General features: G+C 46.4%; 2 protein-coding genes across 5 annotated transcripts in view; one reads left to right on the top strand and one right to left on the bottom strand.

The window, feature by feature from the left end:
• Positions 1–12,051, bottom strand: part of pnt (ETS transcription factor pointed) — a 171,669-nt gene that overhangs the window by 149,974 nt on the left and 9,644 nt on the right. The gene's annotated exons all lie outside the window — the stretch shown is intronic.
• Positions 1–12,051, top strand: part of LOC115563833 (uncharacterized) — a 30,908-nt gene that overhangs the window by 14,469 nt on the left and 4,388 nt on the right. For 2 of the 4 annotated variants that reach the window (XM_089256136.1, XM_030387385.2), the window contains exons 2-8: positions 878–1,531; positions 7,380–7,508; positions 7,662–7,933; positions 9,793–10,009; positions 11,078–11,227; positions 11,353–11,496; positions 11,738–12,043. In XM_089256136.1, coding sequence (XP_089112262.1) covers positions 1,432–1,531; positions 7,380–7,508; positions 7,662–7,933; positions 9,793–10,009; positions 11,078–11,227; positions 11,353–11,496; positions 11,738–12,043 — 1,318 coding nt within the window. In that variant the 5' untranslated portion in view covers positions 878–1,431. Of the gene's footprint in view, positions 1–122; positions 1,532–7,379; positions 7,509–7,661; positions 7,934–9,792; positions 10,010–11,077; positions 11,228–11,352; positions 11,497–11,737; positions 12,044–12,051 lie in introns of those variants that run through there. The other 2 variants (XM_089256135.1, XM_089256137.1) reach the window with 2 other exon arrangements.

Raw genomic sequence — 12,051 nt, 5'->3', positions numbered from 1 at the left:
CATTAGCAGCAGCCAAACGAAGTGAAATACTTGAATCAAGTCAGCGGATTGTGATGCCTCTGGGCAAATATTATATCTGCTGTTCGCATCTATGCATGCCAAACTATTTTAATTAAAGCTCCGCCAGCAGTCGAGGGAAGGCGGACGTGCCGCTTGATGGATGCGCCGCAAATGATATGCCAGATGGACGCACGCAGGACACGTGGAGAGCAATCGGATTACGCTGGCCAAGTGGCCTTTTGTAATTGCAGAGCGCGCGGATAACTGTTTTTAAGCGCTCCGTTAATGTCACTGCGATTGGCATATGGTTGCCAGCTGCTTGTCTCTGTCACTGGCCGCCCACGGGGGGGTGTGGCAAGCAATCAATGTGGCTTTTGTTTCACGGAAGTGGCCCCCTGGCAAATTGTGAGCCCCAAAGAAACCAAATGAAAATTTAATGTGAAAAAAGTGCAGTTAACGCCGGCAGCAGCCGCGTGACAATTGACGATTCGATTTTTTGCATTGTTGACACAGATTTGCATATGTATAAACGACACACACACACACACGCACATACACACACGCAGACATTAACAGTGACACTGTCACATTTTGATGTGCAGCATGGGCGTGTGTTGCGTGGGCGTGGTCATATCGTGTTGTCACTGGAGAAAGTGGCAACAACAGTGCATCCCTCTGCAGGATCGTTGCTGCTGGCAGTGGTTTTTCGGGTGGTTGAGTGGTTCAGCTCATTCGATTTGATTACACACATGACAATCGAACGGCAGCGGGCTGGGCTCTGCTCTGTGTGCATTTTATTGATCTACATTCGCTGGCTGCGAGCGCTTCTCGCTCTGAATTGATAATAAATGCGAAATCGTTTTTTGTGGCCCAACAGCAGCAGCAGCAGCAGCAGCAGCAGTAGCTGAAAAATTGTGAAATTCGCGCACTTCCTGCAACGCAAGCAACAAATGTGAAAACAAAGTGCCAACAAATCAGACCAAAGGACGCATCCAAACGAAAACCCTCAGCAGTGAAGAAGAAGCAGAGCAGCAAACAGGATAAAGCCGACGGCAAGGCAAATCGAATTCAAATGTCCCCCAGTGCAAAACGGTGAAAGAAATAAAAAAAAAAAAAAAACAAAGAAACGAGAGAAAAACGATGGAAATGAAAAACAACTAACAGAAAATCAATAAAACAAATTTGGTGCAACTGCCGATTGGCCCAAACGCTGGGAAAAGTCCATGCAGAGTTCGATACGTGCAGCGCTCCACTAGCAGCAGTGCGACAGTTCGTGTGTGTGTGCAGCCTGGCCAAGGGGAAGGGGCGTGTGTAATGCCGGAAGTGGATGCCGGTTAACGCATCCAGTCGCATAGCAGCCAAAGCCAAGCGAAGCCCAGTCAAGCCCAGCCAGCCGGCGGCACCTGGAGCCGAGGCTCAGCTCGCAGGATAATGGATTATACGCAGGCCAAGTGTTTAATGCTATCCTTTCTGTGCGCCCTGAGTGCTGCCAGCGCCGAAGGCGAAATCATATTCCGCATCGATCCCCTGGGTAAGCGTCATCTGGCCAGAGCCAGCAGTTCCTACACTCATCAAATCATATGTTAATTAAGCATCCTTATGCGATTTGTCCACTTATCATTGATACAACAAGTAAATTGGATGAGGATAACGTGAGCGAAATGCTGAATTAGAACAGCAAATGGCATCTCATTACACGCCCACATCCAGACACACACACACACACACACACACACACACACACTCATATATACCTACAAATATATCTATGCTGTTAAGTATGTTAATAAAATTTCACAAATGCGAAACAACTCTGGGGATAAGGAAAACATGTCGCCATTTGCTGTCCTGCTTAGTGCTCGCTCCTGCTGCACGCCACAAATATAACTGTCGTTTCCCCAAGGTCCTTAAATCTATTCATTTACATACTGCGTAAGCACATGCCAGCTGAATGTAAATTCGCGCTAGCGCGCGTATACTGTACGTCGAGTATATCCTCTGGATTTCGGCTGTCTTGCATATATGGGGACTTTCAAAGTGCCGGCTCTACGAAGGTAATTCTATGCTCGTCTCGGCGCCCGGCTCTATCTAATGTGCATACGAATGCGTCGTATGAGCAAATATTTCATTGCCCATCAGATAAAGCAAAACTCTCAGCGCGAGCTCATCAAATTTATGCTCTCAATTACGCAAAGTAATGTCTGTCCCGGGAAATTTCGGAGACCCGCCCCTCCACGGCACATCACTTGTCGGAAAGGAAAAATGTTTTTTATTTAAATTTACTTTATAACTTGACGCAGTGCGTCCACAAAGCACGCGTCCTGTTCATTCCGTGAGTGCAATCTGTTGTATTCGGGGTTGACAAGAATGTCTAAACTGAGTTAAATACGTATTACACTCGTTCATGTACATATTTATATATGCATGTATGTATGTATATACACACACATTCATATGTATGTACATGTGCTTTTCTCATGGCTTCCATGCTGTCCAGTTGCACATGGCCCGGCTTTCAGCCGCTCAGCCATCCATATATGACAAAACAGGTTCATAAATTCTGTTTTTGTTTCCGGCGAGCTGCAGAGCTTAAAGATGGATAAGCGGCGGACGGATGGAGATGTGCAAACTTTTCACAAAGTATTAAAAAAGCTCGTAAAATGTCATAAACTTTTGTTTCCTCAGGATTAGACCGGGGTCCACTACAAAACCCAAGCCCAAACCAAAACCAGTGGCGAAAACAATGCGAGCGTCAGCGAAAAAGAGAAAATATGATGTCTACATTTTACAATTTACTTTGTTCTAGTTCACTTTTGTCCGTTCGCTTCATTACGTCTGTTCTGTTTGTGCTGCTGCACACATTTTTAATGAACAACTTATTGCCGCTAATCTGTGAATTAGCTAGCATCAGACTTGGACTGGATGTAATTCCACAGTCAACAATCGCATTGGCGCGCGGAAAGTGAAAATCATTTCATTATTATTTGGATTTGGGGATCATATTTAGGCCATCTTAGGCTTAATACTCTTCCGGGCTCGTTGAGGCTCTGATGGCCCGAAACTGCTGCGCAATCGACATTATTTGGCCCCTCCAAATATGAATGAGCAATATTAAATTTCATTTAATTAGATTTATTTGTTCAGCACACAGAGCTGACTGGGCGCCAGCCATACCCAGATACATATCGAGTTTTATTGGTTCGGGACCGCAGGACAAGAATGTCGCCGTCCCAACGCTGCCCCCGGGCTTTGTTCGACAGCGTCGGCAGTGGCAGTGGCAGTGGCACATTCCCATTTATTAAGCAAGTCAAATGGGACAATAAAATATAGAAGTTACAAGCCCAGGCGCTCTCGCAGCGAGCAGGACGAAGTAGAGGCAGTTCCAAAGAAGGAAATCAACACGAGTTTTGCATGAGCATCAGAAGGAGACAAACAGGACAAGGGCAGCATCGAACGCCAGCTACTGCGATGCCCGGACAGATGAGCCCGTGCCCGAGTCGAGCTCGTGCCCGAGTCAGAGCAAGAGCCAGAGCTAGATCAGGAACCCTGATGGAAGCTGATGTTTCCAAGTACATGGGAATAAATCAAAACAAATCAATTTCTTCTGCCCCATTGACTCGACAACTCCCGATGACAGTTGCTTGCTTTTTCCCTTCTTCTTCTTCTTCTGCCCCTTTTTTTTTGCTCTGCATCGAATCCCATCGGCTTCGAGACCATTCAATCGCGCTTTGGCTGTCCCAAAGCAGCGACTTGGCTGTTGACACTGCCAGTCCAGGGTGAATGGATTCCAGCAGCTTACAGCAAATAGACGAGACAACTAAAGTGGAGCTAACTGAATGCCTGACGGCTGATGCCAATGCCTGATGCCTGATGCCTGATGCCGATGCCTGATGCCTGATGGCTGACGTCGCACAAGCAGCAGCTCCACGGATATTTGGAAATTGTCGAATGTAAAATGAATTGTGCAAGGCGCTGCACATGAAGTCGATAAGGTCCTCGTGTGAGCAAACACATATCTCTGGATCCCTGAATTTCAGCAGAAATGTGCAGCAGAATCAATCATTGCATAGCAAATATGCTTTGAGAATTACTGAGCAATCATTTGTTCCGCTAGTGCAGAAGGCGAAAAGTCTCTCTAAAGGAGCGAATTTTCAATTCAACGGCACAACTCAATGAATATGAGAAAACGTTCGAGTCAATCAGCTGGATGTACTTATAAAATAGTATTTACTGAAGAACATTCACTTGAATACATATATATATATATATGTACATATGTATATAATTCACTATAAATCAAAGTTAATTCTCTCCTTTTCGCTCGAATGTATGTGTGTGTGTATGTGTATAATTCTCTATAAATCACAGTGGAAATTTCTTCTTACAGTTTCTATTTTTAAATTTTTTATCACACTTTTGGGGACAAGGGTAGAGCGTGTCCTTAGTATAAAAAACAGTTTGGGCCTAGCATCATTAGTCACAAGAGACCCAAACTATTTACTCTTACTTTTTTTTCCATTTTTCGCTTGATGTCGCATGTAGGCCAACCGGTTGACGACCCAGTTAGCTCTGTCAATAATACATTAGTCGATGAGGCACATTTAAAACCAAGCATAGATTATTTTCTAGCCCTCATAATATAGCTGGAAAGAATGTCAAAGACAGCTTGCTCCTGCTGGCTGTCCTGCTGGCTGCATTTGCTTTAAGAATACTGCATAATACATTTGATTCGATGTGCTGACATAATCTCATACATACATAAAGCACGTATATAAATATTCAATCTTTATCTTCTTTGAGGCAAGCAGGATTGTACTGCTGAGCCGCACTGAGAGGGTTCGCCGTATATACACATTTACATATATATACAATTATATATATATACACATACATATATATATTTAAATTATTCATATGTTTGTAAAACGTTGCGGTTCACATGTGGAAAACCGGCGCACAGTCACACACATGCGTTACACACACACACACACTCGCACACACGTGTCTACTCCAGCAAGTTGAGAAAGTAATGTTCTCGAGGCCTGGAGCACACATTTCATGGCCGACAGTTTTCCGTCACTTCACTCCGTCCGGGCGGCTCGTAAAACGCCGGGCCGGGCTTTAAGCGCAGCAGCTACCGGCATCTGTCTGGAGCGCTTTCAATTTCGAATCAAATAAAAAGTTTACCCAAAAAATGCGCCATCATCCGGCAACTACTGGTCTGCAAATGGAGACGAGAGCATACAATATACATTATATATAGAATATATATACATATATATTGAATGACTGTTCCGGGGGCATACCGCAAGGTCAAAGGGACTCTCGTTTTTTTGTTATTTTATTTTGTATTTTTTATTGTATTTTCAATTTGAGCAACCCGCTGAAAATACTTTCACTTTAAAAGGTAAAGTTTTCAACGCTGCTGGTCATGGTTTTGCGACGGAAGAGCTGGAGAGGGGGAGGCTGAATTTTATGGCCGAGCGCAAAAGGAAGCTTTTTCATGCTGCTTCATTTTTTTTTTCTTTTCATTTTGGATTCGCTCCATGCCAAAGTGATTCGATTGCCGAAGTCAAATGGCATCAATAAAAACTTCAGAGACTTTCGCTTCCGACCGGCAACGGCCAACACATTGAGCCAAGGACTAGCGGAACCGTTTGAAAGTTCCCCCTAGACCAGAACACCAGCTGTAAAGCCATAACAATTAAATTAATGTACCGCCAGCTGGCACAAGTGTACAATATCAGAGATATGAACAGCAAGTGCTGCGGGCGATTCCGTTGGCAATGCGCATGTGAATAATCTAAAAATTATTAAATTTCGTGCACATGGCAAAGATTGGACGAGCCAAACCGAGAAAGAGCTCTCTATTCCACTAAACGGCATTATCTAACTGGCCCACTAATGTGGCCCACTTGCATCCGTGCGATAGGCGATGGGGCGGTCAAGCTCTGGACACCAAATTTATTGTCACGGGGCGGTGCCCTGCCATTTGGCGATTTGGTCAAGGGCCAGCCAGCGTATTTATTACATATATATCTATGTGTGTGTAGTCACTATATACTCTATCTAGAAATAATTACAAGCTGCGGTACGCTCGGCTCATGTTGCCAGAAGCGAGAGCGCGCCATTTAAATATAATTTATGGCTCGCAATATAAATCAGTCGGCAGTCGACAGAGGACAGTCGACAGTCGACAGTGGGCTGTTGGTAGTAGTTCGCATTGGACTGCAATATCCTCAATCTCGGTGTCTTTAGCTCGCATCCGCACTTCCTCGTGCTGGCCGTCACGCCCCTGCCATGGGCAGTCATCAAAAACAAAACCAATTCGCACGCGCGGCGCCCCAAACTCATTAGAGCCCAAATGCCCCAGCGAGCAATGAACGGTAACGGCTAAATTATATTTCATGTCCGAGACCCAGCTAGACAACGCCCACGTTAACCATATATACATATATATATGTAAATATATATATATATATATGCCGTTTTATATACACTAAAGTTTTGGTATTTAAATTGTTCAGCTGATAAATTGTCGATTTCATTTAGGTAGCTGAAACATTATGGCAAATTGTCGGAAATTGATTTATTGCAGCAATTTAATTGAAAGCCAAGCGCCACTTACATGACCTACATCAAGTCGCTTTGCTGACCACACACACATACATATTGAGCTCATCTAAAATGAGGTTGTTGCTTTAGGCAAGAGCATAAACAACCGAACCGAAGCGAGCAAAATATTTACCAAGAATTTCGTATAATTTGGCATGCAACTCCCTTTAGGAAGCAGAGGAATTCTAGAGCGCTAAAAATGTGCACTTGGCGTCCGCTTGAAGTGCGGAAACACATTTTAACGCCAAGCGCCAGCCACGCCTAGAACATTGCTTCAGCTACTTGAAGGCTCCCGGCTCCTGGCTCCCGGCTCCTGGCTCCTGGCTCCCGGCTCCTGCTTGAGCTGTTTTCCTTGGCAGGCGTCAGCAGACCAGGGCCGAGTGCTGTTAGCTCAGGTGTTTGTTCGCAGCATGGACTCTAGTTAGCTGCCCGAGCAGCTCGTGAAAAATGCTGAGCTCCGCTGTCTGTTTTAATTTAGTCAGCTATTTAATATGTGCAGAGCCCTGCGGCCGCGCTCTTTGTGGAATTTCATAATAAATTGCATTCTGCGATCAGTTTAAAGCGAGTTGACTTCATTTAATTGAATATCTTTATCAGTGCGCGCCGTGTAGTGCATAATAGATTAATTAAATTTTAATTAATTATGGGCACAATCAATTACTTTAATGCTATTTTTCATCTGCTGCTTTTCATGTGTCCCGCTTAATGGCAATGGAAACTCCGCTCCCGCTCCGCCCGCTCCGCACGCCACGTATCGCCAACAGCTCTTTTATCGGCCACACTGCGCACATATCAGAAGGCGGCCTGTGATACGGATCAGGTGGTAATTGCGTGCCCGCGCGGCACCAGCATTTCAATTGAATTTGCCCAGTACAACAAGTTCGTGGCGAAAGGTAAGTGTTGCTCTCTGTCTGGGGCCTGCCTGGGGGCTTCTCTCTCTCTCTCTCTCTCTCTCTCTCTCTCTCACTCCCTGGTGGGCCATCCCCGGGTCATTTATTCTTAACACGTCTGCCATTTCGTGCTTTATGCAACCTCCACTTGTTCAGATGGCTACAGCATTGAGGAGCTGTGCCCCGTCACCGGCACCGTGAAGCCCGAAATACGTGGCAAGGCCAAGCACTTGCTGCGTGGCTCCATCTTCGGATCCACCACACAAAAGGTGCCCGCGAATCGCTACGTAAACAACGGCTACGCCATTGCCATGGAAGCTCCGAGCAGCACTAACGGACCGAACGGACCGATTACCGAGTCTACGGCGGACGATGCTCAAAAGAGCGAGAGCTCTTCTGAGAACTGCATGTGGCCAAATGCTCTTCAGGTAAGTGCCGACAAAGCCAGAGACAGTCAATTCCAAACAGGGCAACAATTTAAGGGCCTTCGATGGCAAGTTTCGCTTGTCTATAAAAAGCGGAGAATGGTTCCTTAAGTGAGCTAAATTGTAAGCACTTGAATCTGAAATATATGAAAAAAAGATATAACTGCAATTGAGATAGAATTACAAAGAATACCATCGAGCTGAGAGTCCTTGAGTCGTTTAGAAGAAGAAATTCAGCGCCATGTCGAAATTCATTTAGCTAACGTTGAGCAGTTAACTGAATGCCGTTTTAAATTCCACTTGCTTTTTTCTTTTTAAGGCGCAAAGGGATAAGGAAATTCGTTTGTCCACATTCCGAATAACGCTTCCAATTCATTAAGCAATTCAGTTGGCTTCTCCAATAATTGAAGGCATCCTTTGAACCCAAAATGAATTTAAATTTCAAGCAAACTCAACAACATAGAAGAAAACAATACGAGACAGACAGTTGGATTCATTTCATTTCATTTCATTTCATTTGATTCCGTTTTTAATGTTCTTCTGTTACATCTGACAGTGGGGGCAACATGTAGGGCCCCAAAATGAGTAGCAGACGAACCGCTGAGAAATGCTACGCAAAACATTGACGAAGGCCAAAAGTTGCCTTTGTGTCAGGCAAAGTCAATGCGCTGTCTGGCCTGTCGGCCAGCCCGCTGTGCTGGCCAAGATGCCTTCACGTCCCATGGGGCATCATTAGGCTGGGCCGGGTCGACCCAGCAAGCCCAAAACTTTCTGCTCAGCAGCAGCAGCAGCAGCGCCAACATGGCGCTAAAAATGGCTACCACAGCAAATAATTTCTCGCATCGTTTTTGTCTCCATTTTCCAGCCATTGTTCAAAGAGCTGTTTTTGTTGTTCAACGCTCGCTGTTTTAGTATCTCTCCCTCGCTCACTCTCTGTGCCATCCGGTCCTCAGGGTGTTGTCACTGTCGCTGTCGTTGTTATTAAATTTTGTGACGACTCGCCCAGCGACTGATGCTGCCAAGCAAATCTAAACCTGCTGTCAGTCTGCCGTTGTATGGCCCATCTATCCATCCGTCCGCCTGTCCGCCTGTCCGCCCATGCTCATCATCCTCTTGGCGCTGTCAACACAAGATAGTGAAAAATAACTTGAAAATAAACAGTTTACATTCACGCTACGGATTACCAGGCACAGGCACCAGTGGTGCGATATACGCAGCTAGACGTGGCCATTTTTTTATATTTTTTGTGCTGGCCTGGACGTGCCTGTCAGCTGGCTGAAGCGCTAAATAGCACGATGAAAAAATTGCTAATAGTCAGGAGACAATGCAGCTGTTGATTGAATAGATGCCATGCAGATGATGGACAACAACTTGTTTGCACATAATGGTCATAGCAAATGGATCAACCATGTTTCGCCAGCTTTTATCTAGCGTGGAATCAGGCAGAATACAAGTCCATATAGCGCCTGGGCTATTCACTAAAAGTAGAGCAACTCGCTTAGAGAACTTTATACACATTGCATCAGCTGATTGCACTTTTTCCATCGGTGCCCCTCGAATCGAGCTCTATCTTAAAATCATAATATATTTAGAGAACGAAAAAGTCAAACACAAGTGGAAACACTTCAATTACATGTTTAATGCAAATATTTTATTTCAATTTGTAAAAGTTTACAATTTCCGCCCGATTCCTGGACTCGTTCACTTTTCAGCTCTTTCTGTTTGCACAGCAGTGCGACAAGTACGGAAAAAGAGGAAAATAAACGAATGAAAAATAAATAACGGAGGAAATAAAATTGGAAAAACTAAATTGCAACTGATTTTTCGTTCTGTTCTCACCCACCTTTGTTCTCCGCTTACAGTATTCGCTGCTGCAGACGGTTGTGGAGGCCTGCCAGAAGAAGAAGCACTGCAAGTTCCACGGCTCCCCGCAGTTCTACGGACTGGGCGCCAGCGGAGTGGGCGACTCGTCCGGCACCAGCAGCTATCACAGCAGCACGGCCAGCTCCAATGCAATCAGCAGCGACCCCTGCCCCAAGCGCCGGAAAATCGTCGAGATCGCCTACAAATGTCGCCCATGTAAGTCAGTCAGCAGCTGCAGCGCAAGTTTTGTTTAATTTGGTTGAATTTATTGGGCGTACAATGGCACACGTAAAATGGCTAACAAATTCCGCACAGTACAGCAGTCCGTCCGTCCCACAGTACAGCATAACAACAGGCCAAACTGAGCTGAACAATCTGGATTGCCGGAATCGACACATAAACGTCCAGCCGAATGAGTTGAACGAGAGTTGGCTGCATCCGGACTTTGGCTTTTCGATTGGACTGGGACTGGGCCCAGTCATGTGTGTGTGTGTGTGCGTGTGTGTGTGTGCAGCAAAAGGTCCTCGTCCTAGGGCATGACCCGAAAGCACACAGAGCCGATGTTTTGCCAAACAAATACTATTACAGGCAAAGGCACGGACACGGACACGGACACGAACACGGACACGAACACAGAGACGAGGCATGGGGCACTACCATCCAGACAGCCATTTTACGGAGTTGTTGTGCGTTCCAAAAATTCAGTCAGGTGGAATGGAGCGATGGCACACGGGGGGCATTGACTAGCACTAAACAGCAGTTGGCGGGCTTTGGCCCCCCCCACGGGCGTGTCCGGCAACCGCGGGGCAAGGAAGCGTATCGAACCGGTAGGAACGCTGCCAACGGCGGCATAGCCTTGTGGCAGTACCAGTCCAATCGCATTTGCACGTGCTTTGTATAACTTGAAAAACATCGACGGTACAAAATTAAGTTTCAGCGCCGCACTTGCCGCATGGCCCCCAGCACAAGTGGGGACTGGGGAGCTTCAAGTTTCAGCAAATGCTGTGTCCCATTATCGAATATGCGCATACATATATACATTTGGAATTCAGCATTGTTGGCGGTGCCGTAATGAGGCGCCCAGCATGAACTGTCTGACTGAACTGTCGGAGCTCGTGACTTCCAATTACAAAGATCCGAGTCATTGATTATCTCAATCATTGGATATACAATTCCGGGGCAAACGCAGTTCCTTAGAAACGAATTAATTTTTCTGATTAAATAAAATTACACACTATACTTCAAAAATATAGAGGAGTTTGCTGCGTTCGTTTCGTTTTGCAGATGAGTTCCGCAGCAAGGTTGCCTGCCACAACGATGTCGCTCAATTGGAATGCAACCCGTACTCGCGCATCGCCGTCTACAGCGCCAGCTTCGGACGCACTGAGTATGAGAGCATTCAGTGTCCGCAGCCGCAAGGGGTCCGTGAGGAGAGTGAGTATTGGGGAGATGGTGGCCTGGCACACTGATGCCTCAGCTGTGGATTGCATCAATCAAGACAGCCTGATCCGTGGCTTGGCCGCGCTCTAACTACTTTTTCTATCTCTGGCCTTTAATAGCATGCCTCGCCTCATTCGCCACGGAGACCGTGATGCAAATTTGCCATGGCCGAAGGCGTTGCAATCTCGCCGCGGATGCGAATACCTTTGGGACCCCGTGCCAGCCAAACTCGCGAATGTATCTGAAGGTTGTTTACACATGCGGTAAGTAGGTCGTGGGAAAAATCAAGGGGCGTTTGCCTCTGCCACTCAGACTGATTTAGGGCGCGCCTTTGTTAGCGCATCGCATCGCATCGCCTGGCGTAGTGTAGAGTCGCCTCCCATCACATCGCGCATCGTGGCACAAGATTGATGCCCGGTGCTTGGCGTCCGACCCTCCGTTACCGGTGACTTGGCCGCATGATTTATGTTGCTCGTTTGGTTGTTCTATGTCTTTGTTCCCTAGTGCCGAAGCAAGTGTTAAAGGAGAGCAACGAGTCTGAGGTGGAGGCGGACGAAACGGAGGACTTCGAGGGCGACATCAACGACCTGTACGACGATGAGCTCATCTACAAGGAGTCGGAGGCCATACCCAAACTATACAGCAATACCACCAAAAACTCACGAGGCAACGCAACTGGCGGCGCCGGACGCGCGGCCAACTCCAATCCAGAGGGCATTCACACCGCAACCAACGGCTCGCTGGACACTGATGCGGATGGCAGTGGCGTCAATCCGGTGATGACACACAGCGCCGACTTAAGTCTAGAGGGTAAGTCT

The sequence above is a fragment of the Drosophila navojoa genome, chromosome 2, assembly GCF_054131105.1.
Source record: "Drosophila navojoa isolate 15081-1374.11 chromosome 2, UAZ_NAV_1.0, whole genome shotgun sequence".
Taxonomy (NCBI): Eukaryota; Metazoa; Arthropoda; class Insecta; order Diptera; family Drosophilidae; genus Drosophila; species Drosophila navojoa.
This window is presented reverse-complemented; position numbering and strand designations above follow the sequence as displayed.